General features: G+C 55.6%; 2 protein-coding genes across 3 annotated transcripts in view; both read left to right on the top strand.

The window, feature by feature from the left end:
- Window positions 1-3198, top strand: part of LOC117880056 (2'-5'-oligoadenylate synthase-like protein 2) — a 5986-nt gene extending 2788 nt beyond the window's left edge. The window contains exons 2-4 of the mRNA XM_034775736.1: window positions 215-399; window positions 1294-1479; window positions 1752-3198. Coding sequence (XP_034631627.1) covers window positions 215-399; window positions 1294-1479; window positions 1752-2151 — 771 coding nt within the window. The 3' untranslated portion in view covers window positions 2152-3198. The remainder of the gene's footprint in view (window positions 1-214; window positions 400-1293; window positions 1480-1751) is intronic.
- Window positions 3199-5569: 2371 nt separating this feature from the next.
- Window positions 5570-25865, top strand: IFRD2 (interferon related developmental regulator 2). Of its 2 annotated transcripts, none has more exons than XM_034776464.1 (12): window positions 5570-5768; window positions 14930-15046; window positions 15447-15531; window positions 16288-16412; window positions 17084-17241; window positions 18860-18910; window positions 20027-20208; window positions 20648-20753; window positions 21278-21415; window positions 22131-22259; window positions 22479-22574; window positions 23401-25865. In XM_034776464.1, the coding sequence occupies exons 1-12, from the start codon at window positions 5723-5725 to the stop codon at window positions 23479-23481; spliced, it is 1314 nt and encodes a 437-aa protein (XP_034632355.1). In that variant the 5' UTR covers window positions 5570-5722; the 3' UTR covers window positions 23482-25865. The 2 variants fall into 2 exon arrangements, with proteins under 2 accessions (XP_034632355.1, XP_034632354.1); XM_034776463.1 differs by lacking the exon at window positions 5570-5768 and adding an exon at window positions 14560-14581.
- The last annotated feature ends 2048 nt before the right edge of the window (window positions 25866-27913 follow it).

Genomic DNA, 27913 nt, shown 5'->3' with positions numbered 1-27913 from the left:
CGAATAAAGGGGAACGATCACGTTCCTCGATCTGCTGGCAATGCCCCTACTTATACAGCCCAAAATGCCGTTAGCCTTCTTGGCAACAAGAGCACACTGTTGACTCATATCCAGCTTCTCGTCCACTGTGACCCCTAGGTCCTTTTCAGCAGAACTGCTACCTAGCCATTCGGTCCCTAGTCTGTAGCAGTGCATGGGATTCTTCCGTCCTAAGTGCAGGATCTATGCCTGGGAGAGCGCCACCAAAGGGGCGGAGAACTTCAGCACATCCGAGGGGTTCCGCATGGTGATGGAGCTGCTGTGCCGGTACCAAGAGCTCTGCGTCTACTGGACCGAGTTCTACGATCTCCAGTCCTCCGTGATAGGGCCCCATGTCAAACAGCTGCTGCGGGAGCCGTGGTGAGACCCTGCATCTGCTCCTCTCATCTCTGCGCGGCTCACTCACATCTGGCTGCAGCTCGGCCTTCCTTCTTGCGTGGGCGGGAGACTCTGTCATACCCGGGGACACGCGAGCAGAGAACTGGCATCTCTGCTCAGCGTCTCTCAGCCCTGCCACCCCCGAGACCGCTGCAGTTACACTCAGCACCAGCCAAGCAAGATGGCCGGCCAGCATGCACTGCACCATGTGCAGCCAGGCTGCCGCTGGGGGCGTATGCCCAAGCGGAGCCCCGGCCCCATGGAGCTCACTAGCCAAACCCAATTAACTGAAGGGAGCAGGATTCCACCCGGCAGCACCCGTACGAGTGAGAAAGGGTGGGTAGCTCACAGCCTGGCACAGGTCTGTCCCCCACTCCGCCACCATTACCCTGTGCCTCAGTTTCCCCATGGGTATGATGGGGATGACGACACTGACGGGGTGAGGGCTCATGAATGATTGCGTGTGGTACCCGGCAACACCCCTGGGCCGGCACTAGAGATGGGTGCAATAGTATCGCAGGGACTAGGGCAGCAGTTGTCTCCAGCCCCTCAGCTGCCTGGACACTGGCTCTTCCGGGGGGGTGACCCCGGACCATACTCACCCTCCACCATTGCCCCATCCCCGAGCCCCTGGGACTCTGGCTCCAGTCGGCCAAGCCTGAGACTCCCTCCTCCAGCTCCCCTCTGCAGTGCCTGAGCCAGGCAGGCAACGTGGGCAGCAGGCAGCTGAGATGTGTCAGCAGCCTGGACACAGAGCAGGGCCCGGCTCATGGGGGAGAGGGAGCGGGCTGGGGCACACAGCAGAGCCTCTGGCCACGTGGGCAGGTGGCTCAGCCCAAGAGACATAGACAGAGAGAATCTGTTGTGTGTTCACAGCCCCGTGATCCTGGATCCAGCCGACCCGACGGGAATCTTGGGGCAGGGAAAGAGCTGGGACCTGCTGGCAAGAGAAGCCGCCGTGTGCCAGGACCAGCTGTGCTGTAGGAACGGCCTCGCCCCCATCCGCTGCCGGGACGTGCAGCTACCGACGCCTCGCAGGGCCCCTTCCCACCCCCACCAGTGATGAGCTCTTCCCTGTTCAGAGCCTTCCGATCATGGAGTAGCCGGGAGGTCCCCCCCATGGACCCTGCCCCACTCCCCACAGCGCCCCCTGCTGGGAGAAGCTGGGGCTGGCGTAGCCGGAGCTCCCCCCACAGCTAGTGCTCCTGCCCCCTCCCCACAGCACCCCCTGCTGCGGAGACTGGGGCTGGCATAGCTGGGAGCACTCCCACAGGCAGTGCTCCTGCCATGCTACCCACAGCGCCCCCTGCTGGGAGAGGCTGGGGCTGAAATAGCTGGGAGATTCCCCTCCCCTCACAGCCAGCACTCCTGCCCTACACGCAAGGTCTCGCCCTGCCGGAGCCTGGCCTGGGAAACCAGCTGCTGCTGGATGATCAGACCCTGGCATCACACGGCATCTTCTACGACACCACGGTTCAGATGCTCACGATCGAGCCCCAGGAGATGGAGATCTTCGTGAAAGACCATAACAGCAGAACCATCCTCTATGGCGTCCGCGCCAGTGACACCGTCCTGGGCCTGAAGAAGAAGATTGAGGATCGCACGGGTGTCTCCGCCAGCCAAGAGCACCTGACGTTCAACAGCAAAGAGCTGCAAGACGACTACACGCTCGCCCATTACAGGATCCGGAGCAAGAGCACGGTCTACCTGCTTTTGCGCTTCAGGGGTGGGTAAGATGTACACTGGGACCTGCACCCCGGCAGAGAGAGCATCACAGTGGACTATATTTCCCAAGATTCTTTGCATGATAATTCAGGGCTTTGCTAATGCCCCCCACGTTCCAGAATCAGCACCGCGTCCTTCTGTAGTGCCACCCCATCCCCACGCCTCCTGTTGCAGCTCCTGGGAGCTCTTTCCTGCCGCTCCATGGCCCGTTTCAGGATGTACTGCCCCCAGTGCAGAGCTGGGTGCTGGGCACCCACGAGACATTGTTCATTAGTCCCCTTCCTCCTCCCTGTCCTCGTAGGCTGAGTCTTAGAACCGGATCCCAAAATGCCACCCTCTCGGCTTGAGGCTGGCAACAGAGGCTGCCTATGAGGGGAAGAGCCCAGCTGGGCCCCATTGTGATTCCAGGCCTAAGGCCAATGTGGATAGGTTGGGAGAGCCACCTGGGGTGTGGGTCTCAGGAGCCACGGGGCAGGGTACCAAGCTACTGCCCCCAGAGGTTGGGGTAGGAACAGCTGGTTGATATTTTAGCAGCACCCTGAGGGCTCGCCAAAGACCCTTATCCTGCTGCCAGGCCTCTGCCACTTACTGTGTGGGTGACTGGGCCCCAATGCGGGCTCCAGCCGGTAGTGGAGGGGGAGACAGTGAGGATGTGGCAGATGAAGGAGGGATGTGGGGGCCATGGGGGACATTCATACACCCCTATCCATGCCCCCATTGATGCCCACACAAAGGGTTAATTATATGGGGGAAATATCTCTGTCCAGCCTGCTGCCCCCAACACTTAGCAGAGAGAATGAGCAGCCAACGGCAGGTGCAATGCCAGGATCAGCCAGCAGGGGGAGGCAAAGGGAAGCATCCAGCTTCCCTCCTGTGCCTGACTGTGCACACAGCAGCACTGGCTGCATCAAGGGCGGGGGGCTCACTCTGTAGCATGGCCCCCCACATGTGCTATAATGTATATTCTGCTTACTGTATTTTTCACTCCATGCATCTGATGAAGTGGGTTCTAACCCACGAAAGCTTATGCCCAAATAAATTTGTTTGTGTCTAAGGTGCCACTCCTCGTTGTTTTTATTAAATTGAGAGCGACTCTCAATCAGCGTTTGCATTGCAAATAGGATGACCAGACAGCAAATGTGAAAAATCGGGACAGGGGGTGGGGGGTAATAGGAGCCTATATAAGAAAAAGACCCACAAATCGGGACTGTCCCTATAAAATTGGGACATCTGGTCACCCTAATTGCAAACCAATTGCTGAGAACCCAAGAGAGTAGGGTTAGGTCATTTTTGCTGCATTCCCTGAAATCAATTTATTCCTGGACTTGTTTGGGAACAGACAGAGCCTGGATTTTTTTTTCCCCCTAATAACAAGAAGTGTTCTACGTTAGATGCACTGAAGTACTGACAGATTTCAGAGTAGCAGCCGTGTTAGTCTGTATCCGCAAAAAGAACAGGAGTACTGAGAGCACCTTCTAGACATCGCCAGCTCATTGACAGAGAAGAGAAAGCTCGGCTGGAGGTCATATCTGTTGGATAATGTAGTATATTTGGGTGTTTTGTTAACTGCTTTTGCTTTAGAAAGGGCGGAAGAAGGGGAACAGAGAGAGATCAGGCAACGAGAGAATTAAACAGAACCAAGGAGTGTGATGGATTATTTTTCACAGGCAATTTTTAAATCAAGAGTGGATATTTTTCGAAAGGACCTGCTCTAGTTCAAAGGAGAATTAATTCAGGGAAGTTTTCTGGCCTGTGTAATGCAGGAGGTCAGATTAGATGATCACAGTGGTCCCCCTTGGCCTTGAAGACAATGAAAAAGAGCAGAGGACTGTGTGTTAAAGGGGGAAAGAGTCGGAATGTGCCAGTGCCCCAAATCTGCGACCTCAGGTATGTCACATCACCTCTCCGCGCTCGGGTTTCCCTATAGATAACACTGGCCCGTCCTGCAGAGGGGCAATGAGAATTTACGCTATGCTGCTGGCAATGTGGGCTGGCCAGGGGGGTTGTAGGATGGTCCTTTTCAGTCAATGGGGGGGGGAAGGTCCCTGTGGGATGGGAAGCTGGAGTTACCCCAGGGCTTGGGGCTAGCGGGGCTTAGCCAGTTCCTGCGCACCCATGGCTGGCACAGCCTGACCAAGACAGCAGTTCTTTGGGACTCACAGTGGGGGAGCGATGATGGGGCTGGCAGATGTGTTTGCTGGAGGGGGGACATCCCTAGGTTGTCTGAGTCCCACAGGTACCTGGGGGGGCAGCCCGGGGACCCCCTCTCTGGAGTCCAATTTCTTCAACTGCTGGCAGCTCTTCCTTACTGAGTTCAAATCAGCCAGGCCGAGTCAGTGCCATCCAGGGTCAGGGCCAGATGAACACAGGGGCTTTAACCCAGGGCCTCGGCCAAAGGGGGACCCCACAGGCCCGCAGGCTGGATGTGGCCCGCTGCTTCTTTTCATCCGGCCGTACACCAGTCCCCGAGCCTCAGCGCCGCCCCCACCCCACGGGGTTGGAGCCCCGAGCACCGGCTGACCAGCATGCCCCTAGGTGAGGGGCGTTCAGGGAATCTCTGCATGCTGCCCCTGCCCCCAGTGCCAGCTCTGCAGCTTCCATTGGCCGGGAAGCACAGCCAATGGGAGCTGTGGGGGCACCGCCTGGGGGCACGGGCAGCATGCACAACGCAGACCAGCCTGGCCCTTCCGCCTAGGAGCTGGACATGCCGGCCACCTCAGGGAGCAGAGCAGCGCGGAGTCAGGGCTGGCAGGGATCCTCCCTTAGCCCCACTGCATTGCTGAGCAGGAGCTGCCCGAGGTAAGCGCTTCCAGGCCGGAGCCTGAACTCCCTACCTAAGTCCAGAGCCCCCTTCTTCACCCAAACTCCCACCCAGAGCCTGCACCCCAACCCCCTGCCCCATCTCTGGCCCGACCCCCACCCCCAGCTGGGGCTGCATCCCCTCCCACACCCCAATCCCCTACCCCAACCCTGAGCACACTCCCACACTCCGAACCCCTAGGGGCCCCACAAAATCTAATAGCCCTGGGCCCACAGGAGAGTTAATCCGGGATGCTGGGGCCAGGCTGGGGGGCTGCGCATTTCGATGCTAGCCGGCCACCAGATCCGTCCCCCAAAGATCAGAGCACTTTCTTTGCTGCTGTCCCAGCTCTCCCCAGGCCGGAGAACCCAGCCCACGCAGCCCCATGGCCACCGCTCTGCAGCTGACTTCGCATCTCCCTGAGGGCCGCCCGTAGCTGAAGAGTTAACACGGCTCCGGTCCGCGCGCGGCGTCTGCGGGGACTTGTAGTCCGTGTCCCAGGCCGCGGTGCCCCAGGCGCGGAGCATCATGGCCCTCGTAGTCCCGGGCGCCTGTCACAAAGCGCGAGGGCCGCAGCGATCCCCCCCTCGCGGACTGCGCCTCCCAGGGGGCAGCGCGGCGGCAGCCGGCGAGTGCTCCGCCCGCGAGCAAGGGAAGATGGTGGCGCCGGCGGCCGCCGCGTGGTTCCCGTCTCAGGCAGCGCCTGGCCCCGGCCGTCCCGAGCCCGCAGAGCGCGCCCGGCATCGCACCGCCCCCTGAGAGCGCCCTGTCCGGCCCGCCATGCCGCGCTCCCGCCGGGCGCACGCAGCCCGGAGGGGCGGCCGCGGTGAGTCACCGTCGGGGCTGGGGGTTGCCTTGTGGGGAGCTGTGTGCGCCCCGGGGGGAGGTGGCCGTGGAGCGGGGAGTGCTCGGAGACGTGGCTGTGGGACCGAGGTGCCAGGAGAGGTGGGTGCCCGGGGGTGGAGCTGGCCGGTCGGGTTACCTTGTAGGGAGGGTGCCCTGGGCACTAACCGTGGGCCCCATTCTCTAGCCCCGATTTACTGAAGCGACCCCCCCCCCCCTCCGCCGCTAGGTCCTTGGCCCCGCTGCCTGTGCGAGGGGTGTTGTGGCTGCGGTCATGGGGCCGCTGGGGCCGGCAGACTCTGACAGCCGTGGCAGGGCTGGCAGCGGGTGCGGGGCCGTGGCAGGGCTGGCAAACTGGCTGGCATCTTTGGGGTGAATCTCCCGTGACTGGCTGCAGCGAGTGGAATTGTCTTTCGTGTGCCCAGAGACTACAAGGGGCAGGCTAGGTGGGACCCGCTCACCCTCTGCCAGCTGTGCCTTAGGCCTTTCCAGGCAGGGCTGCATGGCCTTCTATAAACTCCACTCCCCCCTCAAACAGCGTCTCCCCCCTCAAACAGATCTGTAGGTTGCTGCCCTCCCCCTGCCTATGTCTCCCATGACCCTGCTTGGGCTGCCCACTCCCAGCAGTAGTTCTGGGCTGGGCTGCATGTGGTCTCACTGGCCTTACTGAACTTACTGCTCAGACTGGAGGTGGGGTGACTGGGAATGGGGGAAGCATTTTGGGTCAGGTGCTATCATTTTGTTCTGTGTTTGTGCAGCACCTGTCACAGTGAGGGCCTGGTCTGTGCCTGGGACTTTAGGTGCTTCCACAATAATATGCTGTTATCCTCAATGTACAGAGACTGTGGTCTGGTCTACACCAAAAACTGAGGTTGATGTAGTTACGGTGCACAGGGTGTGAAAAATCCAGGTATGCCAACCTAACCCCCTCTTCCCCCTGCAGTGTAGACTTGGCTAGGTTGACAGAAGAATGCTTTCATCGCTCAAGGAGGTGGAGTTACTACACCATAGGGAAAACCCCCTTCTGTCACTGCAATCTGCATTGACATTACTAGTTCCTTTAGCGTAGATGTGGCTTAAATGACTGACACAGGGAATCTGTGGAGGAACAGCAACTTGAACCGAGATCTTCCAAATCTCACACTAGCATCCTATCCGATAGACACTGTCCATCCTTCCTCTTGTTGTGATTGACTGAAGTCTGCTTAGCTGAACAAATCTTGCCTTTCCTATTCATTTAGGGCCCTGTGAATTGAAACAGCAGGTGCAAATACACTTAGTTCTGTGTGCAGTTCTGTTTCTGTTTTGTGCATTGACTGTCCCCTTGTGGTGATACTTGGTCAGGACATCTGTTTAAAAATGATTAATTGCATGATACATTTACAGGGTGCTCAAACTTTGACTTAGTACTAAAAATATAAATCCAAAAGCATTATTTTGCTGTTGGCTTTTAAGATTAAATTGGGGGCAGCGGGTATGCCTGCTAAATCAGGGCAGCTCAAGATCATCTTCAATATTGCTTTTCAGTCTGTGACGACTACAGATTCCAGCATGCATGTTCCGCTTTAATAAAAGCACCCAGAAGTGTAGTTGGCATACAGCACCTCATATTAAAGATGAGGACAGCTGTGATCTGCTTCCTTCTCCCAAATTAGGTACATACTTTCTGCCAAAATGGAACCCTCAAATGTGTGTTTTTAAAAAAAAAAAAAAAAAGTTTAGGAACTGAACCTAGTTTTAAAGGTGAACGAGGGGGAAAATTGAAGTAAGTGGAGATATGTCCTGTGTGCTCCCACTAACAAAGCTTAGAGGGGGGGAAGATTTCAGCACAGGAGGGAAAAAAATTAGACTCCAATGGAAATTCTGGATTCAGTAGAGAACATAACGGTCGTACCAGGTCAGACCAAAGGTCCATCTAGCCCAGTATCCTGTCTACCGACAGTGGCCAATGCCAGGTGCCCAATGCCAGGTGCCCCAGAGGGAGTGGACCAACAGGCAATGATCAAGTGATCTCTCTCCTGCCATCCATCTCCATCCTCAGACAAACAGAGGCTAAGGACACCATTCCTTACCCATCCTGGCTAATAGCCATTAATGGACTTAACCACCATGAATTTATCCAGTTTTCTTTTAAATGCTGTTATAGTCCTAGCCTTCACAATCTCCTCAGGTAAGGAGTTCCACAAGTTGATTGTGCGCTGCGTGAAGAACTTCCTTGTATTTGTTTTAAACCTGCTGCCTATTAATTTCATTTGGTGACCCCTAGTTCTTGTATTATGGGAATAAGTAAATAACTTTTCCTTATCCACTTTCTCCACATCACTCATGATTTTATATACCTCTATCATATCCCCCCTTAGTCTCCTCTTTTCCAAGCTGAAGAGTCCTAGCCTCTTTAATCTCTCCTCATATGGGACCCGTTCCAAACTCCTAATAATTTTAGTTGCCCTTTTCTGAATCTTTTCTAGTGCCAGTATATCTTTTTTTAGATGAGGAGACCACATCTGTACGCAGTATTCGAGATGTGGGCATACCATCGATTTATATAAGGGCAATAATATATTCTCAGTCTTAGTCTCTATCCCCTTTTTAATGATCCCTAACATCCTGTTTGCTTTTTTAACCACCTCTGCACACTGCGCAGACATCTTCAGAGAACTATCCACGGTGGCTCCAAGATCTTTTTCCTGACTTGTTGTAGCTAAATTGGCCCCCATCATATTGTATGTATAGTTGGGGTTATTTTTTCCAATGTGCATTACTTTACATTTATCCACATTAAATTTCATTTGCTATTTTGTTGCCCAATCACTTAATTTTGTGAGATATTTTTGAAGTTCATCACAGTCTGCTTTGGTCTTAACTATCTTGAGCAGTTTAGTATCATCTGCAAACTTTGCCACCTCACTGTTTACCCCTTTCTCCAGATTGTTTGTAAATAAGTTGAATAGGATTGGTCTGAGCACTGACCCTTGGGGAACACCACTAGTTACCCCTCTCCATTCTGAGAGTTTACCATTAATTCCTACCCTTTGTTCCCGGTCTTTTAACCAGTTCTCAATCCATGAAAGGACCTTCCCTTTTATCCATGACAACTTAATTTACGTAAGAGCCTTTGGTGAGGGACCTTGTCAAAGGCTTTCTGGAAATCTAAGTACACTATGTCCACTGGATCCCCCTTATCCACATGTTTGTTGACCCCTTCAAAGAACTCTAACAGATTAGTAAGACACGATTTCCCTTTACAGAAACCATGTTGACTATTGCTCAACAGTTTGTTTTTCTGTGTCTGACAATTTTATTCTTAACTATTGTTTCGACTAATTTGCCCAGTACCGACTTTAGACTTACCGGTCTGTAATTGCCGGGATCACCTCTAGAGCCCTTTTTAAATATTGGCGTTACATTAGCTAACTTCCAGTCATTGGGTACAGAAGCCGATTTAAAGGACAGGTTACAAACCTTAGTTAATTTAAATTTAATTTAATAGTTCCGCAACTTCACATTTGAGTTCTTTCAGAACTCTTGGGTGAATGCCATCTGGTCCCGGTGACTTGTTAATGTTAAGTTTATCAATTAATTCCAAAACTTCCTCTAGCGACACTTCAATCTGTGACAGTTCCTCAGAAGGCCCAGAACATATCAGTGGTTGTGTGGGACTTAAAGTGGCTCTGGCTTCATGCATCTTAAACCAGGAAGAACAGGAGGATGTTCTAAAACATTTAAAGGATTGCCTTGTATTTTTGAAACTGACTAACTTAAAATCCCAGTTTCTGATAGTCTCCTTTAGATAGTAATGCCTATGCTTTTGTCTAATTTCCTCCCTTTTAAAAAATAGAAGGGTTAATTTGCTCTGCTTGCTGCTTCTGTTCAAAGGTCTTTTCAGCAGGGGAAAAACTGATTATATATGGGAAACAGAAACTGACTAGTGCAGTGGCTCTCAAACTTTTTTTACTGGTGACCCCTTTCACATAGCAAGCCTCTGAGTGCAATTTCCCCCCCCCCCCCTTATAAAAAGTGTTTTTAATTTATATGTTTAACACCATTATAAATGCCTGAGGCAAAGCGGGGTTTGGGGTAGAGGTTGACAGCTCACAACCCCCCATGTAATAACCTCATGACCCCCTGAGGGGTCCCGACCCCCAGTTTGAGAACCCCCGGACTAGTGCTGTCAAATGCGCAAAGTACACTGGAGTAAATAGAGAATTTATTCTCTCTCATTTCATTTTTAGTCATATTATTTGGGTCATGGACCAAGTCCCATTGCGCTAGGCATTGTAGTAACACAAACAAAAAGCCTCTCTCTGCATCTTTTGTGTTAGTAACTATATAATAGATTTAACAAAAAAGTTGACAGGAATGTGACCTTTTTTCAAGTTGACAGCGTCTTTTTAAATCTTATTTCTGTGCTGAAATCCCTCTTTCCAAAGCACATTTTTGTTTTATCTAGCTCCGTTTTCACTTTCCAGTTCGCTCTTAATCTTGTTCCTAAGCAGCATCCTTGCATGAAAGAATACTACAAATAGGGTACGTTCTGTCAGCCTATGTCTGAACTAAAAGGAAGCAATGTGTCAGTTACCTAGCCTGTGCTTGCTAGCTACTAGAGTCTTCTGATACCTGGGTGCAAACAGGAAGAGCTTCCAGGTGGGAATTTGTCACGGTTGTTATACAAAGCTGTAGCTCTTTTGCAAGCCACACTTGTTTTGCTATTTCTGTGCGTGCATCTCCTCTGAAATCAGGTACGCCATCTCATCTCCATTTCATGTTCTTTGCTGCTAGTGAAGTGCCCACAATGAGATCTATGCTGTATGCCATGCAAAAGTAGCCTGTTTCTGCCTCAGGTAGCTTAGCATCTGGAAGACACTGAAGACTAGATATGCTGTGAGATCGAGAGGAGGGAGCAGACGTACCTGGATGTATTATTTTTCAATATCCGTAAAATGTAGTAGTAAAACTTCTCACTTATAGAGACAAATCTTTGAGTGGACAAATCATGGAAGCCGATACTGTCTGTCTGCAGTTCAGTGACTGCTGGGGAATGCATTGCTAGCCATGTTTCTGTTCTTTGCAGACCACGTCATAGTTGGCGTTATGGGGGAATCTTCAGTGAGGTTATTCCAAAGGGAATAACTTCAGTAAGTGGGATGAATTTTACAGCTTGTGCACTGCAGTGTCCCTGAACCAGCCTGGAGCTTTCCATTCTTCACATCTGTAAGAGAGGCATGCCCAGTGTGTCTTTTCTGCAGGTGTGTTGGATGAGTGCACGTTCACCCGTGCAGCTGTTTGCAGTACTCCAAATACACACAGCTGCAATTGTGCCAGACTGCTGTTTGCTTACTGACTTGGAAGCCAATGTTGTGCAAACACCTGTTTGGTGTCCTGGACATTGTAGGATCACCTGGAAGGTCTGGCTGATGTGGATCTACTCCAAACCATGGGAAGCTCCTGCCAATGGCACAGCTTATTCTTTAGGTTGTGGTAGCACCTGGATACGCATGGTGCTCTCCAAACAACCAGTTTTAGCAACTGTATTCAACAGAGATGTGAGACACTCTCCTACCAAAGCTGGATTTGAACATGGTATTCTCTAACATGGATATAACATGGTTTTAAATGTTTGCTACATGTAAACATAGGCTATTAACCAGGGCTGGAGTAATTTTCTAGGTACTTATTAGCCAAAGGGCTAAATCTAATAGCCAGAGAGCAATGCAAAAGATGAGGGTGCAGGATAAGATCTGGGGGCTGTTTTTGCTGAAATCCATAGCAGGGCGCCCTGTGCCTGTGCTGCTAGGAATGGGCAGTTCCTGGACTCTGCTCGGGCAGCCCCATCTTGGTTTGGCAAGTGGCCATTTGGCTAGAAGCCATTTTACAGAGACTTCCTTCTAAGGCTCTCAGAATGCAAATCTGTTAGGTAGTAGGTGGGTCCATGCACGCCTGGCTGTGGTGTAAAGGAGGGGATGCAAAGGGGGCTTCTCTCTTCCTCCCCTGCTTGGGAGGCATGAGAGATCGATGCTGAGAAGTGGGATGAGCCTTGCCGTGTGTTGGGTGTATCATTAGACAATACAGAGCTGTCTTTATTGTTCGCCTGACAGAGCTTTCTGTACTGCTACTTGGCGTCAGCATGAGGGGCAAATTGCGGGCACTTAACCTCAACAGCAGCTAGCTGAGCATGTAAAAGTTCGCCCATTGCTCTGCAGAGCTCTGTGCAGAAGGTTGCATGGGGTGGGCTGTTCTCGGGAGTGGATCTGAGCCCCATCCCGCTCCGCATGTCTCTCACCAGCCCAGGGGGCTCGGGACAGGTTTTGTCTCTCATTCGGGTTTGAAAGGCCCATGACCCCCACGTGCCCTGTTGTGAGGGACATGCTGACTCTGATTCCCAAGGATCCCAACCTGCTGCCTTTCCCCCTGGCCACTGCATTGTGCAGCACCCTGCTGGCAAATTCCAAGGGGAGGGATCGCTGAGAGGGTGGGCTGTGTGCTCAGCACTACGCTTTCATCTCTCTGCCAATCCGCTCAGGCACTCAGTGCCACGCTGTTCTTGCAGCAGGCATGGAGCCCGAAGAATATTAACCTTTCAGTAGCATGTCACTGGTGCTCTGCTTGTTGTGATGAGTAGGACTCGATATACCAGCTGCCTTCTGGTCTTAATCCTTGTGCCTTAGCAAGAGGCTAAAAATAAAACCCAAAGGTTTGTCCCAGTTCCCCTTCCTTAGCATCCTTCTGCCTCAGCCTGTGCCCCAGTCCCTGTTCCCCTTCTCTCTCCTGCACCCCAATCCAGGCGCCCCCCCCCCCCCCCCGAACTCCAGCACTCCTCTGCTCTACTGCCGACCTCTTTTGGCAGTGGCTGCCTGTTTAGTTGTGTCGCTGTAACTTAATGTGGTGCTGTTTTGTTCTGGTTATAGCAGCAGAGGCCTTGGCTCTCTTCCCACGAAGCTTGTCCGCTTCTGTGTGGGATCATGTAAGGTGAGCCAGCCTCTGTTTACCGCTCAGCTCAGCTTTCTTATGCTGCATCAGCACACAGTTTCCAGGGCCTGTGTACCTCTGGCCTTGTGAAGAGGTGCCTGATGCAGTCTGTGCATGCGCCGCACTCCCACTATGGGAGCCTGCTTGGGTTAAAAGCTCACTCCATACAGTTCTCCAGCAGGGTTCCTCCAAACTACCCTCTAATATGTGTATAGCACTTCTTCCCCCAATGATCCCACAGGGCAGTCACGTCTACCACCACTGACCTGCGTATGAGGGGGAGGGGTGCAGGCAAACCCTCCATGCAGTGTTCTCTGCCTGGCCTCCTTCCAGCTTCTTCTGAAGTGCTGGGCTTTAAAGAGCTGACAGATGTGTGCCGTGCTGGCTCTGGCTGGTTTAACACTGAAAGTGGCATTAAGTTGTTTCTGTTTTGACAAAGTTCCCAGCTGTGAGCAATGTCCTCCCTCTCCCAAGTCAGGCCTCAAGTGGGGAGGGGCAATAGGGCAGTCTGAAGGGGTATGGATCCAGATTGCCCTTGGAGAAATACCGAGGCGAGTTCAGTCTGGACTGGACTGGGCTTTCAGGGATCACAGCTGTTTCAGGAAGAGATGCAGCTGAAGACTACCTGTGATGTCTCCAACTGGTTTAGCCTCTGGAGCATCCTCTCTCTGATGTCCAGCTTTCTGCAGGACCCGTGCCTTTGGCCAGTCTGGCTTGCACTCTTCACCACTCCCTTGGGGACTGCCACTGGTTTGCTTTGTGGGGATGAAGGAGGACAGTTGGCTCTGTGAGCTTACATGATTAAGACACTTATCTCTCCACGGCAGCTGCTGGCTTCCTGTTGCTGCCCAGTGTGTCACTGAGTTCCCCCATCGAAGCTGTGCATGCACCACTTCTCCAAAGCACCGCTCTGGCACTCTCATGCCCTAAGGCCGGCTGCAACCCAAGCTGCCCAGCCAACCCCTCCAGGACACACAACCCTGCGTGGGGAGCACCAATTCAGTGGCTCGACTCTGCCTGGCAGGCAGAGAGGGAGGTCAGGCGTGGGCACTTAATCCTGGACTTCCCTGGCATTCGGCACTTGCTCCATCAACACTCCTGCTGCCTCCTCCACTGGCGTCCCCCCCATCAGTCGCTGTCCATGCGCTCAGAGGCTGCTCTGGATCAGCTCAGCCATTCATGATCCTGTTGCCTGGTTCCTGTGCTTGCCATGCAGAGTAACTGGTGCTGCTTGTTATTCATGAGCTAACTTGAGCGTGTAGTCAGTGCGCTTGGTCATGGTGCTCTACAATGGTCATGAATGGGCCCTGCCCCAAAGAACTTGCAATCAAAGCCAACAAGGGGGAAGATGGATTGGACTGGGATGGACTGAACTCTTAATAGCAACATACCAAGTTGTCTTGTGGCCAGTCTTGGCTCCCTTCTCTCTCATCTCCTGCGCCTTGTCCCCTTTCCATATGCTGCTGATTATCAGAGGCTCCAGGTTTCGCTTCTTTATCAGCAGGGCATGTCTAAACTGGGGTTGCTAATTTGCCAATATCCTCCCTTGCTATCTGCGTAGACACTTGCTGCTTCCTTATCTACATATGGTGCAAGCTAATATTCCCGGCCCCATCAGTGCTTGTGGCAGTAGTGGCGAGGCGTGTGAGTCGCTGAACCCAGCCCTCGGGACAGACTCATCACCGGTGGGGATCTAGCTGACACCCCGAGTCAGAGTACAGCTGGCTACAGGCATGTGGCATCCACACAGCATGTTGGGAGGCATGGCACTTTGCAGGCATACAGCTAGGTCCCTACCTGGCAGAGTTGGCAACCTGAGTTGGATGACTCGTGAGTGAGGCTTAATGGGCAGAGGATGGGGACTTGAGAGATCCAGGGGAGTGGAGGGGGAATTGACTAGATCTCCCTTCGCAAGCTTCCCTGGCATGTTACGTGGGCAAGTTCAGTCTGCCTTTGCACACCTTAAGCTACTGGCAGCTACAGGAAGCTGGGCCAGCTAGTTCAGTGATGGCAGATCCCAGAGGAGGAGGATCGTATTTCTTACGGTTGCTGGGGCAGGGTAGGAAGGTGATTAATGGGACAATCAAGGCTCTCCAGGAGAGGAGTATGGGGCTCTGCTCTCTCTGGCGGCTGCCCCTGTCAACCTAACCTCAGCCCCCTCCCCTTCTGGTTCCCCAGGAGCTCGGAGCAGTGCCAAGGCAGAGTCCCAGGCCAGCGACGATGAGGTAGCCAGTGAAGTACTGAGTCACTACAGCAGTGCCAGCGAGAGCACCAGCGTCGCTGAGGAGGGGGCCGGTGAGTGAGTGGCAGGGGGTGTGATGGGCGGAGAAGGGCTGGCTAGAACCTGTGGCCAGACAAGAGCAAACCAAGCACATAACAACAGAGAGCTCTGTGTCTCACCAGAACCTCCCTTTTCCCCAGCATCGCTCCCCCTCCCCCCCCCCCGAGAGGTGGTCTCAGTTGTGTAAAGGACTTTAACTGATGGAGCGCGAGGGCTTGTCCCAGGCCCAGTCACTCTAGCTGACCATGGAGCTGCCTCCAGGTCAGCCCTACAGTGTCAGTGGTTCTGATCAGGTGTATGAAGCATATGGGTGCCAGGTGGCACAGCTGCTACTCTTCTTCCTGGGACTGGACGTGGGGGTTGGCACTGGGGCCCGAGGTGGGAAGAACTTGTCCATCTGGCTGCTGCTTGCAGGGAGTGATGCTGTGGACGAGCAGGCCCAGCAGGAGGAGGTGGAAGACAAACTGAAGGAGTGCATTGACAACGTGACAGACAAGAGGTGAGACGGGAATGGCCCATGCCAAGGCTTCCTCCTGTTCCTCAGCCCTGGCCCTTCCTCAGGGAAAGCACAGATGTTCAGCATGCTTCAGCTGTACTGGGAGCTCTCACCTCCTCTCTCGCCCTTCTCTCCAGAATCCCTGCGATGGGTGTCAATAGGTGCCGGGAACCCTTTGCTCCTAGTAGGTGCAGCATGCTAGTGGGCTCAGCCAGACAGGGAGGAGCCTTGAGAGCTTGTCTCGATTTCATCCCTGATGGGAGGCATGGCAGATAGGGTGCAAAGGCAGCTCCCCTAGGACCTTGCCCTGTACAGCCTCAGAGAAAGTACTTCTGTTCCTCCTGTAGCTGCAGCGAGGCCACACTGGACAGGACTCCCCTGGGCTGCTGTGGAGCAACCCTTAGAAGCATGTAATCATAGCTCACACCCCCTTTACTCCGCAGTCCTGCTGGGCTGGGCACCTCCCTCAAGAGGGGTAAGCTGGCCTTGGAAGGGGTGTGCTCTGCACCCCCTGTTGAGAAGAACCCATTGGGATGGTGACTCACCCTTTTCTCAGGGCTTCCCTGGCTTGGGAGGTTTGTCAGCCCTTTGGGACCCTTTGGCCCCAGAATGTCTTCCCTCTCTTTCCTCCCCTCCCCCCGCCAAGCCTGCCTGCCTACAAGGAAGCTGATCTAGGTGATGAGTGGCTGGGGTGGCCCTTGCCAGCCTTTTCAGGTCCCCGCCTCCCCCTCAATGTCTAGCACAGGGTATCTTTTCCAGCACCAGGACCCGGCAGGTAGCCCTGGAGAGCCTGCGGCTGGCTTTCTCCTCCAAGACACTTTTCGACTTCTTGTTGGAACGCAGGCTCACACTCACAGACTCCTTGGAGAAGTGCCTGAAGAAAGGTAAGGCTACCCCTGACCTTCCAGCCCTGGGAAGGCCCCCCATAGCAGTGGGGCCACCATCTTCCCTGCAGATCCGGCTCCTTGGTGTGAAACCAGTCTTTATCTGCAGCCAAGATCTTCTCCTGACCTCAGCAGATCATAGCAGGAGCGCCCACAGAGCATCAGCTGCAGGGGGGCGGGGTAAGTAGCAGGAGCAGAGAGACCCAAGGGGGACGACCAGCAGAACATGCAGTGCCTTGAAACGAAACCTTTGCAAACCCACCTACCTTTCCCTTGCTTGCCTGGTAGGGTTCTGTTCTGCCAGGGCCAGCCCTTAATGCAGTTTAGGGAATGCAGGAGCTAACTCTGTCTTCAGCTCCTACAGCGGGAGCGCTGGTTTCTTCACTCTGCTCTGGGCAGGTTGAAAACTTCAAATCTATCAAAGAAATCACCTTGGTTGAGAGTCCCCTCCAGTCTCAGGAGACCAGCCCAAAGTGCTGAGCAAAGTTCTGCTTTGTCTGCATTGGACATTTGCCTCCATCCAGCAGCTGAGGGGTGTCGATGCACCTTGCTGCGTGTTCCTTGGTTGCACGCACGTGCCCTGTGCTGCTCTGATGCTTGAGGCGGCCTCCCAGGTGGAAGAAGGGAGAAGATCTTGAGGCTGATGGAGGTTCTCTTCTCCTGCCCCGCAGGTAAAGGGGAGGAGCAGTCTCTAGCTGCTAGCGTTCTCACACTACTGTGCCTTCAGATGGGATCGGGCCCCGAGGGGGAGGAGGTATTCCGCAGCCTGAAGCCCCTCCTCATCAGTATCCTGACTGACTCCTCGGCCAGCCCCATCGCTCGCCAGAGTGTAAGTAGCAAGTCTCCGGGACACGGGAGCCCAGCTGGGTTCCAGGGGCGCAGAGCAGAGAGCAGCGCTGATGTGCTTTAGAGAGCTGTGTGCTGTGTGGAGCTGGGTCTCCCTGGGAGCTGGGTCTGTCTCGGGTTAGATCTAGGCTTGTAGCAGGACTGTGGCTGGGTTATCATCACAGAATGTGTGAAACTGACCAGTGGCCGTGGAACTCTGCATTCACTTTCCACCAGCTCCGACTTCTACAGGGAGGAATGCAGCTGTGGGTGTGATGGGGAGATGTGGCTCTGAGACAGGCTGAGTGCCGGTCCTGGCTGGGCCAACCTGCTTTTGGACTCACTCATGCTGAGCCTGCAGACCTGGCCCCTGGGAGAACGGACCAGACTCAATATTATGTCAGAGGACGGGCTGGGACAGGGTCCTCTCTCCCCTGAATCCTCGTTCTCTTCCCATCTCTGCTCTGTTGGTGGTCTTGTCTGCGAGGCTGGCTCCGCAATCCAGGGAATGAAACCATTCGGGAGTGGGAGGGAACTCTCCAGAACTGAGACATGGAGGCCTGACCTTCCCCCTTCGTCCAACCCACCTGGATCCAGGGACACGGGCTAGAGGAATCAAAGCAGGCGGGCCAGCCCCAGGGATTCAGAGACAGGAGACCTCCCTCCTGAGCTGCCCTGTGCGTGTCCCTCGGGCCAGCAGGGCGGCACCCCAATCCCTGTTCTGCTAGGAATCAGACTGCAGCTTGCCCCGGACACAGGATGCCCAGGCTCCTGACTACACTCAATCCTTAGCTTCACGTGCCACGGGGTGCGGCTTTGGAACATGCTAGAGTAACAGCTGCCCTCTTAGCCAGCACCAGGGTATGAACCGGGAGCTGCCAGCACTAAACAAAGTCTCTCCAGCTTGGGCTGCAGATCCAGGGCTCCCTAGCTGGGCTGTAACACACCTAGCCTCTCACCGAACCCCAGAGCTGGCACCCCCCACCTTGAGCAGTGCTGCTTGTGTGGTGTGCTCCCACAAGGAGAACAGCCTCAGCCTTACTGATTTAAAGTGGTTCAGTATCAGCCCAGTTTCCTGGGCCCTAAGGGATCACGCAACCCAACTGCCCCCGCTTGGCCTCCTCCCTGGCATGCTTAGAGGCCAGGGATCGACTGGGCCTGGGAGGCTGGACCACTGTCTTGCCCATAGACAGGTCCGTGCAGGGCATAGGTGACGTAACACTGGCAGGCAGCATGAGGACAGCTTGCCCTGCCTTGTGCCTGCGTTGCAGAGAGAGAGCCCCTAGGCTGGCCACCAGCAGGAAATCACCCGAACACTGTCTGTTTCTGCTCTGTGCCCCCTGCTTCCTGCCAATGTGGGGCATGCTAAGAGCCATGGAGGCCAGGAGCGGGGCCACATCAGCCAGCGCAATCCCTGGTGTAAACGGAGGGCTTCCTGGCCATTTCCCACAGGAGGGGAGGGGAGGTGCCCAAGCATAGCCTTAGAGCAAAGGTGCCTGTGTTAGCTCGTGGCGCCGGAGGGTTTTACCAGAGGGGTGGCTTGGAAGGAGTTAGGCACTGGGAGCTAGGAGCAGGGATTGGCCCTGCATTACTTTCCATAACCTGCTCCTCTTCCTGTCTAGTGTGCCACGGCCCTGGGTATGTGCTGCTACATCGCTGCTGCGGATGTGGAGGTAACTATGCCGTGGGCTAGCACCCAATGGGTGCTTTAAATGGAAAAGCCAGGGAAGTCTGCTCAGCCCCAATGGGGTTGGGTGTCCCCTGCCTTCCACACCCCAGAGCCAGTTGCACCGAACCACCACTGCCACCATCTCGAGGGGTGCAGCAGTTGCTACTGCTTGTCACATGACTGCTTCAGGGAAGGTGGTCTTAGCCTTCCTTGTCTGCAGTGCTATTGTACCAGCCCGGGGGTCCTGCCTGGCTGCTGTCCCTGCCCTGGAAATGTCCAGTTCACCAGTCACTAGCTTTGCCCTTGGCTTGTTTTGTCCCACCTGGCTCTGCCTAGTTGGGTGATGGATGTCTCCCCTCTGGTGGGGAAGGGGCTGTGATCCTCATGCTGTTACCAGAGCAGCTGTTCCTGTCCCCCATGATCAGACCCACCCTCGGAGAGACCCAGGGAACTGGCTGCCATGTTGCATAGGATGTGGGAGTCTTCAGCGCTCATCTTCACGTCCTTGCACCTCCAGCTGCTGCCAGTATCCACAGGCAGCCAGTCTCTGGGGCTGGTTCTTCATCTGTGACCAGGACAATGTGGAAGCACCAAGAGACACCCTCACCCCCCTGCAGCTCATGACTGGGTTAGGCCTGTTCAAGGAGTTCCTCTGCCACAGAACCTGGAGCTTCTCTGGATAACAGGCTGCTTCTGGGCTGGGCAGTCGATGCACAGTCAACCTGTGGAACTCCTTGTCAGAGGATGTTGTGAAGGCCAAGACCATAACAGGGTTCAAAAAAGAACTAGATAAATTCATGGAGGATATGTCCATCAGCCAGGATGGACAGGAATGGTGTCCCTAGCCTCTGTTTGTCAGAAGCTGGGAATGAGCAACAGGGGATGGATCACTTGATGATTACCTGTTCTGTTCATTCTGTGGGGCATCTGGCACTGGCCACTGTCGGAAGACAGGATACTGGGCTAGATGGATCTTTGGCCTGACGCAGTAGGGCCATTTTTATGGGCAGACCCCGGATGTGTTGACCCAGCTGAGATGCTCTCATCAGAGGCTGCTGGAGCTCATTTCTGCCCTTCGATTCCTCTGGCTGTGTAACTCCCTGGTGTGCTCCTGCCCTAGGATCTGATTTCCTGTCTTGCCTGCCTGGAGGGCATCTTTGGCACTTCCTGCCCAGAGGAGGGCCGCTCTGTCCCCACCCACCACAGCCCCCTGCTCCAGACTTTGCACTGCAACGCCCTCCAGTCCTGGTCCCTGCTCCTTACCATCTGCCCCAGCTCCCAGATCAAGAAGATTCTGGACAAGTGAGTGACCTGGCAATGCTAAGGAGCTAGATGTGGGCCAGGGGTGAGCTGCCATTTGACTCTTTCATGCCAAGGGTTCAGAGGGCAATGCATGTCCTATTGTACCGGCTGGGTGGCAGGGCGTTGGACTGTGGGGCTGACTGAGGAACAGCTTGACTGAGTGGAGAAGTATCCCATCCATTGTATGGGGGGAGCTAGCCCAGACCCCAGCACTGGCCAGGTCAGTCTCCATTGTGGCTGGTGAGTAGCACAGGAGTGTGCTAGCCACTCTCCATAGGAAGTGTGGCAGACTGGCTCCCTTGGTCTGTCTCCACCCCCTCCTGCCTGAGCAAGGCCCAAGAAGGTCTCTCCAGGCTGCCCATTGCCCTCTCAGATGCCCAGGCGAGCGCAGCGTATCTGGCGCTGGCTCTGCCTTGATTCCCCAGCTCTCCTTCTGCAGTCACCTACTGAAGCTGCCGCTGCTGCTGTCCAGTGACAACGTCAACCTGCGGATTGTGGCGGGCGAGACCATCGCGCTGCTCTTCGAGCTGGCCCATGAGCTGGAGGTACGTCTTGGGGTGCTGCTAGGGCTCAGGCAGGCTCAGTGGGGCCTGTGTGGAAAGGCTAACCCTCAGCCGTGGTGTGTCTGCCACAAGCTGGTGGCCAGCTCAGTGCTGCAATAGCGAGGAGCAGAGGAGGCTGTCTGTCTGGGGAAGCCTGCCCAGGGCTCCTGCTGTAAGGGGGCTGGCTTGCTCTCACCTCTTGCTGTTTGCTTTCCCTATGCTCCTGGCATGGTGCCTGTCTGTCCCCTGCTGCCACGATCCACGTCGCTGGCAGGGGATGCCCAGGGGCGTGGGCTGGTTATGTGTTCAGTGGGTGGTGTCCATTGGGAAGACTAACAGTAGGACCTGCTCCCCCACTAGAGAGCTCTCCCAGCCCAGCTGCCCCATCCAGGGAAATCCCAGCAGCTGGGCTCCAGGCACTCCTAGCACTCCAGCCATGGCTAATCCCTGTTCTCAGCCAGGCTTCGAGCTGTGGAGTAAATTCCAAGCAGGCTGCTCATCTCCCAACCTCGTTCCCTCCCGCGCAGGAGGAGTTCTTCTACGAGGACACGGACCTGCTGTGCACCAAGCTCAAAGCCCTGGCCACCGACAGCAACAAGTACCGGGCCAAGACGGACAGACGCAAGCAGCGCTCCATCTTCCGCGATGTGCTGCACTTCATTGAGGTGCCCACTAATCCCTGCCAGCCCCAGAGAAGCCTCACTGATGTGTGTGCTAGAACCGGGCACACCCAAGGCAGAGGCCAGCCTGGGTCCTGCTAGTGGGCTGCTTGGCAGGGTTCTCTGTTGGGATACAAAGCTCTAGGCCCCCTTCAGCCTGTTACTGCCCCAGCCCTGACTGCAGGTCCCGGCTGGCACCTCGCTGGAATCTCTCTGGGGGTGGGGTCGTGCCACCCTGAGGTGACCCTGCCCTAGTGGGGTTGGAGGTGTAGCCCGGCAAAGGGCTCAGTCACTAAGGACTTTGAGTGTCTCAGTCCAGCAGTGCCCAGTGTGTGACCCACTCAGGTTGCAGGGCTGAGCATATGTCAGAATGCCAAGGGGCTGGGGTGGCCGCTGCCAGCCAGTCTGCAGGGATTATGAAATAGTAAGTGGCTGGCGGCTATGTTGGCACCTCAGCTGTCCCAAGGTGGGCGTCTTCCCCAGGGCAGCAGGGCACAGGGGCCTGCGCATCTGAGGAGAACTGCCAGCTGGCTTATGCCAGTGCACTGTGGGTGAGTCATTAAGCTGTGCCTGCTGGGAGCTGCTGGGCTCATGGGCCCTGCTTTCTCCAGTGGCATCCCCTGCTAGGGGTGGCTCTTTACCATGCTCCTTGGCTGCGTTTGGGGGTGGGGGGGACTCGTGCTCTCCTGGCGAGGCACTAATGCCACCTCCCTGTCACCAGAATGGCGAGTGCCATGAGGAGACCATCAAGTTTGGCCTGGAGTGCATGTACGTGGACAGCTGGGTCAGGAGGAGAATGTACAACGCCTTCAAGGAGGTGCTGGGCTCCGGGGTCAGGCATCACCTGCAGGTACTATACTGGGAGCAGGGTGCTGAGAAGGTCTGGCTGGGGAGAGGTGGGATCGGAGACCCTCCCAGGTCAGGGGGAGTGTCTCCTGAACAGGTGCTTGCCTTGCTCCAGGCGATTGTGTGTGGCGGGGGGGTTCGTCGGTGGGGCGGGGAAGCGGCTTCCCCCTCCCTGTGAAGCCCGGAGGGCGCACCAACAGGTCTCATCTCATGTCACCCTTAGAACAACGAGCTGCTGCGTGAGATCTTTGACCTGGGGCCTCCTCTGGTGCTGGACGCTGCAGCTATCAAAGCCAGTAAGATCTCCCGCTTCGAGAAGGTACGTCGGTCAGCGCCTTGAGCCAGGCCTGTGGTCCCTTTCTGCCTGGCTCCAGCGTCCCCGGCAGGGGCTGCCTGTGTCGCAGGGGGTGCTGGGCAGGGCAGAGCACTGGTTTCCCAGCCCTCCTTGAGGGGAGCCTTGCGGGGAGGCACCAGGGGAGGATTGGCAAAGGCTGCAGGTTGGGAGAGCTGTGATGGCTGGGAGGACTCTGCCGATCCAGCTAAAGTCCATCTCTGGCTCCTATGGCCAGGCTGGAAAGAGCAGAGGGGACAGCTCCCATTCCAGGTGGAGCTCTCCCCACGAGCCTCAGGGGTCCAGAACCAGGAGCTCCCTTCCCACTTGGGGCCAGGTTCCCGGGGCCTGTTGGGATGGTGGGTCCAGTGCCAGGAGCTCCGTTAACATGGGACTGGGCCCGGACATCTCCAGGTTGCGTGGCCAAGGCACTGGGCTCTCCCAGCGAGTGAGACAGAACCCCACTTGGCCAAAGCAGCTGCTTCCTTCTCTGGTGAGGGGATGCCCTCCCCCCCCCCCCCCCACTGCGCCGGCTGGAAGGGGGAGGATCTGGTGGAGTGCCCCGTGCAGGGATGTAGAGGATTAATAGGTGGCATATCAGGAAGAAACCACCAGCGTTGGCTGAGTAATCTCCCCAGGGAAGGGCTGGGAGCCCCAGGGTTGGGGATGCAGAGTGTACCAGCATTGCTGCCCACAAGCAACCCTGCCTTGTGCTCTGGGACCAGCCAGGGTGGGTAGATGGTCCCTAATGGCATAACCCCATAGTCCTGTACCTCCCCATCCAGCTGACTGTTCCCTATCCTCTCACCCCCAGCACCTGTACAACTCGGCCGCCTTCAAAGCCCGGACAAAAGCCAGGAGCCGTGTGCGCGATAAGCGAGCCGACGTCCTGTGACGGAGGCTGCTCCCTCCACCGCCTCCTGGACAACCCACGGACTGCAGACCCGGACCACTGTGACACAGGGGAGGAGCTGGGGGGTGGGGCTCTTGGCCCTCCCAGCTCATCAGCTCCCGCCATGCCCCTCACCCCCAAGCGGGGGGGCTTTTAGACATGTACAGACTTGTATTTAAATGGTGTGGCTGGTGGATCCCAACGAGAGGGCCATGGGGCGGTTTTAGTTTTTTAACCCAAAAAATGTAAGTGAGGTTTGGGTGTGGGGGAAGCTCCCCGCTTTAGCTGGTGATTTTAGCCTCCTCCGGTCGCCACCCCCGCCCCTCCCCCCCACCCCCCCGCTCCTGCGAGCGCATTGGGCCTTCCAGGTGCTGTCCCATGGAAATGCTGTGAATCAGTGCACAGCCTGGGGGCAGGCTGGAGGCAGCGGGGAAGGGGGGAGGTGGATTTTCAGCTGAGTGTCTTGTTCTCTCCCCTGCTGTGGGAGCTGTTTGGCTTGGCTGGGTGAAGTGGGAATTGGCAATTGAAGTGGCTGGTGAAATGCTGAGCGTGTGGCATTAGGAGGGGCTGTTCCCCCTCCACTCTCCCTGTTCCTCACTTACCCCCCCATAGCACCCATGTTCATGCCCTGCTGTCCCCAATACACAATACTTTGCATTGGGCCCTTCCCATGTGCACAGGCCAACCAGCTCTTCCCCTGCCCTTCCAGGAGCCATGAGCATGGCTCAGGATGTCCCCAAGGGCCTGTGAGCCATCAGCAGCCACTGGTTTGAGAGAAATCCCCAACCACTGTCAGGCTGGAACTAACAGAGCCCTATGGGGGGAGGGCCATTGCTGAGGAGCTGCTGCTCCCCTTGGGTGCTCTTGTTTTGTAGGGTGGGGTCTTGGGGTTCATCTCCCATAGCGAGATGCAGGGAAGGACAGAGCTTCCAGTGGGGATTGCTTGCTGAGAGGGGTTGATGCAGTCCCTAGTGTTACCAGTGAGTGGGAGATGAGAGTCCGTGTCTCTCCCCCCCGGCGAGAAGCTGGAGATCTTGGAGTGAGCGGCAGCCTGCTCGGGGCCCTGGGCCCCTGGCTGCTAGGAGATGAGGATGGGGATTGTGGGTGATGAAGAAAGCAGGGCCTAGAACTGAGCACTGGAGCAGGCTACCAGCACATATTCCCCCAGCTCTGTCCCTGTTGGACAGATCTCACCCCGTTAGCCAGGTCTGACTCAGTCTAATAGTAATTAATGGAGTGCACTGCCTGGACTAGCCCCAGCCCTGTCTGCCCCCCACCCCCACCCCAGAGCTGAGAGAAACTGAGCAGGTGGGAAAGGTGAAACTCACCATGCTGAGGGAGCAAAGGTCCACCGTGGGGGCAGGACAAGCTTTGTAAGGGCTCAATGAGACATTGCAGGGCTGGGAACGTGGTTGTTTTAAGCAGGCATTGTCTCTTTAAAAATCCCCTTTAGAAGTGATTCTTCCTCTGACCCCACCCCCAAAACACAGGCAGTGGGCCGGTTCTAGGCACCAGTGTCCCAAGCATGTGCTTGGGGCGGCACTTTTTCAAAGGACGGCATTCCGGCCCTTTGGGGTGGCACTTTTTAAGGGGTGGCACTCTGTCCCCCACCCCCCTCTTTTTTTTGTTTTTTTGTTTTTTTGCTTGGGGTGGCAAAAAACCTGGAGCTGTGCCTGGTGGGACCCTACAGCATGTGGTGGGAGGGGAGGGTCCCCTGTTTCTGTAGTGCCCCCTCTTGCTGTGCTTGCAGGGGTGAAGGCCAGGAAACACCCTCCCTCTGCCCTCCCTGATGAAGACTTGCCCCTCTGAGGGCTGCAATTTCACTTTCTTCTGAGCCCTGTTGCCTGCCTGTTGGGTGTTGGGGGGGCGGGCCCCCACCCAGAAGCATCTCAGCTGGAGTGCTTTGAAGGTGGCTCCCTGCCTGGAGTTGAGGCCTTCCCTATGGTCTCCCTCTGACAGCACAATGACCTAAGAGGCCGAAGCTGATCCAGGTGCTGTCTGGCTAGGAAGATCACATCAACTTCTCGCTGCTGCTCTGCTGGACTGGGCTCTGCCATAGCCAGGGGGCACACAAAACAACTGTGCCAGAGGGGGAGAAGAAAAGACAGCAGGGGCAGAGCGAGGTGGGACAGGACAGCAGCATGGCCCAGCTCATGCTCTGTATCATGGAGGGATGGGGACTTTGCTGAGGGGAGCCTCAGCTCCCAGCAGAGGCTCTGCTTGGGCCCAGGGCCTCCTGGTGCTGCTGTTTTGAGAAATGTCTTCCCCCCCCCCCCCCCAGGCCATTGGGGTGCTCACCCCATCCTACAGGGCTTCCCTGGAACGGATTGCTGGAGTGGTTTTATAACAGGGTGATTAGCAGAGATCATTAAAAGGCAAATGGCTGGGCTGCCTGGTCTGATTTCAGAGGTGATAAGTGTAGGGCAGCACCCCCTGCTGGGGAGGGGCAGGGAGAGGTGATCAAAGCTTTGGATATGGGAGGGCTTGCTGGGTTGGGATGGGCTGTTCAGGGCAGCAGTGTGCCCCAGGGCCATCTCTGCAGCTCCTGAGCACACACTTTCCCTGCACCAGGGCTGCCTCCTCCATGCAGGAGCCAGGCATTCCCTCCTCCTGTCTGCATCTGGCAGTGCAGGATGGGACCCTTGCCCTCTCCCAGCCTCCTGACATGCATGCAGAGCTGGTGCCCCCCGCCAGCCTCACCCACAGAACCATCCTGCAAAGGGAGCAAGAGGCAGCATTCCAGCTACCCTGCCTCTTGCACCTGTGCTGTGGCAGCTGCCCCTTGCCACTGGGGGGAGCCAGCATGGAGCTCTCTACTGTTTTGTCTCATGGGTTCCATCCAGTCTGATCACCTGTGTAACACAGGCCTGAGCCCTCCCCTACTAATCCCCAGAGCAGAGCTTCTGCGAAAACACTCTGGCTTGATCTGAACATTGAGAAGGATGGAGAATCGACCGTGCCCATTAGTAAATACTTCCAGGGGCTAAGGCAGTGGTTCTCAACACGGGCTTCATGTGGCCCGTGTGGTGGGGTCCCAGCTGCCCACCTGGCTTGCACGGCAGGGTCCGGGCTGCCTGGCCGCTGTGTGGTGTTGGGGCTGCTGACCAGACCCACACAATGCACTTTGGGCTCTGCTCCTGGCCCCACTCTGTGGAGGGGGTGCTGGGCAAAGGGGTTGGGGGGGGGCACTGTGGTTCTCAACCTGCAGCCCAGGTAACACATGGGCTGCATATGCCGCCCACAATGATAAATAGATTGCGAACCCTGGGTTAAGGGTGGGAAGAGACTCAGGGCTGATTCTCTACAGAAAAGGCCTGAAGTCCTAAACAAGCCCTCATGGGCTCTTGCTTTCTGCAGCCATGGAAGGTCAGGCTCCAGTGTCTGCCATTCCCGGTCTAACTGCCTCTCCCATCTGGGCTGGTGCCCCTCAGGCCTGAGCCCTGGGCTTCCCCAGCCACCACTGGGCTGGGACCCCTCTAGCACAGGCCCTTTATACCCTCCCCAGCAAAGACAGAGCAGCTTCAGGGTGTGCCTAGGCTCAGGCTGTTTGGCAGGTGCCCACACCTGGAGGGCTCTGACCATGGCCCCTCCCTCGGGGGCAGAACCAGCTGAGGTGGGGGCCATGCCCTGAACTCCAGCCACAGCAGCTTCCTGGCCTGCTCGAGCCAGCTGGTAGCCAGCTCCCATGGGGCCGTTGGAAGGAGGAGGTTGATGGGGGGGGGGGGGGGGGGGGAGGGTGCTAGCACAGCTTTGTCACATACAAAATCTGTATTCATAGAATCCTAGAATATCAGGGTTGGAAGGAACCTCAGGAGGTCGTCTAGTCCAACCCCCTGCTCAAAGCAGGACCTAATCCCAACTAAATCATCCCAGCCAGGGCTTTGTCAAGCCTGACCTTAAAAACCTCTAAGGAAGGAGATTCCACTACCTCCCTAGGTAACCCATTCCAGTGCTTCACCACCCTCCTAGTGAAAAAGTTTTTCCTAATATCCAATCTAAACCTCCCCCACTGCAACTTGAGACCATTACTCCTTGTTCTGTCATCTGGTACCACTGAGAACAGTCTAGATCCATCCTCTTTGGAACCCCCTTTCAGGTAGTTGCAGCTATCAAATCCCCCCCTCATTCTTCCCTTCTGCAGACTAAACAATCCCAGTTCCCTCAGCCCCTCCTCATAACTCGTGCTGCAGCCCCGTATTTTTGTTGCCCTCCGCTGGACTCTTTCCAATTTTTCCACATCCTTCTTGTAGGTGGGGTTCCCAAAACTGGACACAGTACTCCAGGTGAGGCCTCACCAATGTCGAATAGAGGGGAACGATCATGTCCCTCGATCTGCTGGCAATGCCCCTACTGATACAGCCCAAAATGCCGTTAGCCTTCTTGGCAACTAGACTCATAGACTTTAAGGTCAGAAGGGACCATTATAATCATCTAG

Source organism: Trachemys scripta, chromosome 7 (genome assembly GCF_013100865.1).
Source record: "Trachemys scripta elegans isolate TJP31775 chromosome 7, CAS_Tse_1.0, whole genome shotgun sequence".
In the NCBI taxonomy this organism is placed as follows: Eukaryota; Metazoa; Chordata; order Testudines; family Emydidae; genus Trachemys; species Trachemys scripta.
Note: the sequence above shows the minus strand (reverse complement) of the source record. Positions and strands in the feature narration are given on the sequence as shown.

What these genes read in the sequence shown, in the direction of transcription:
- IFRD2 (XM_034776464.1), top strand. Translation starts at nt 5,723, where the DNA reads ATGCCGCGCTCCCGCCGGGCGCACGCAGCCCGGAGGGGCGGCCGCG. An exon ending in AGCCCGGAGGGGCGGCCGCG is followed by an intron (nt 5,769 to 14,929) that starts GTGAGTCACCGT and finishes CTGGTTCCCCAG; the next exon opens with GAGCTCGGAGCAGTGCCAAG. An exon ending in AGCTGGCCCATGAGCTGGAG is followed by an intron (nt 20,754 to 21,277) that starts GTACGTCTTGGG and finishes CCTCCCGCGCAG; the next exon opens with GAGGAGTTCTTCTACGAGGA.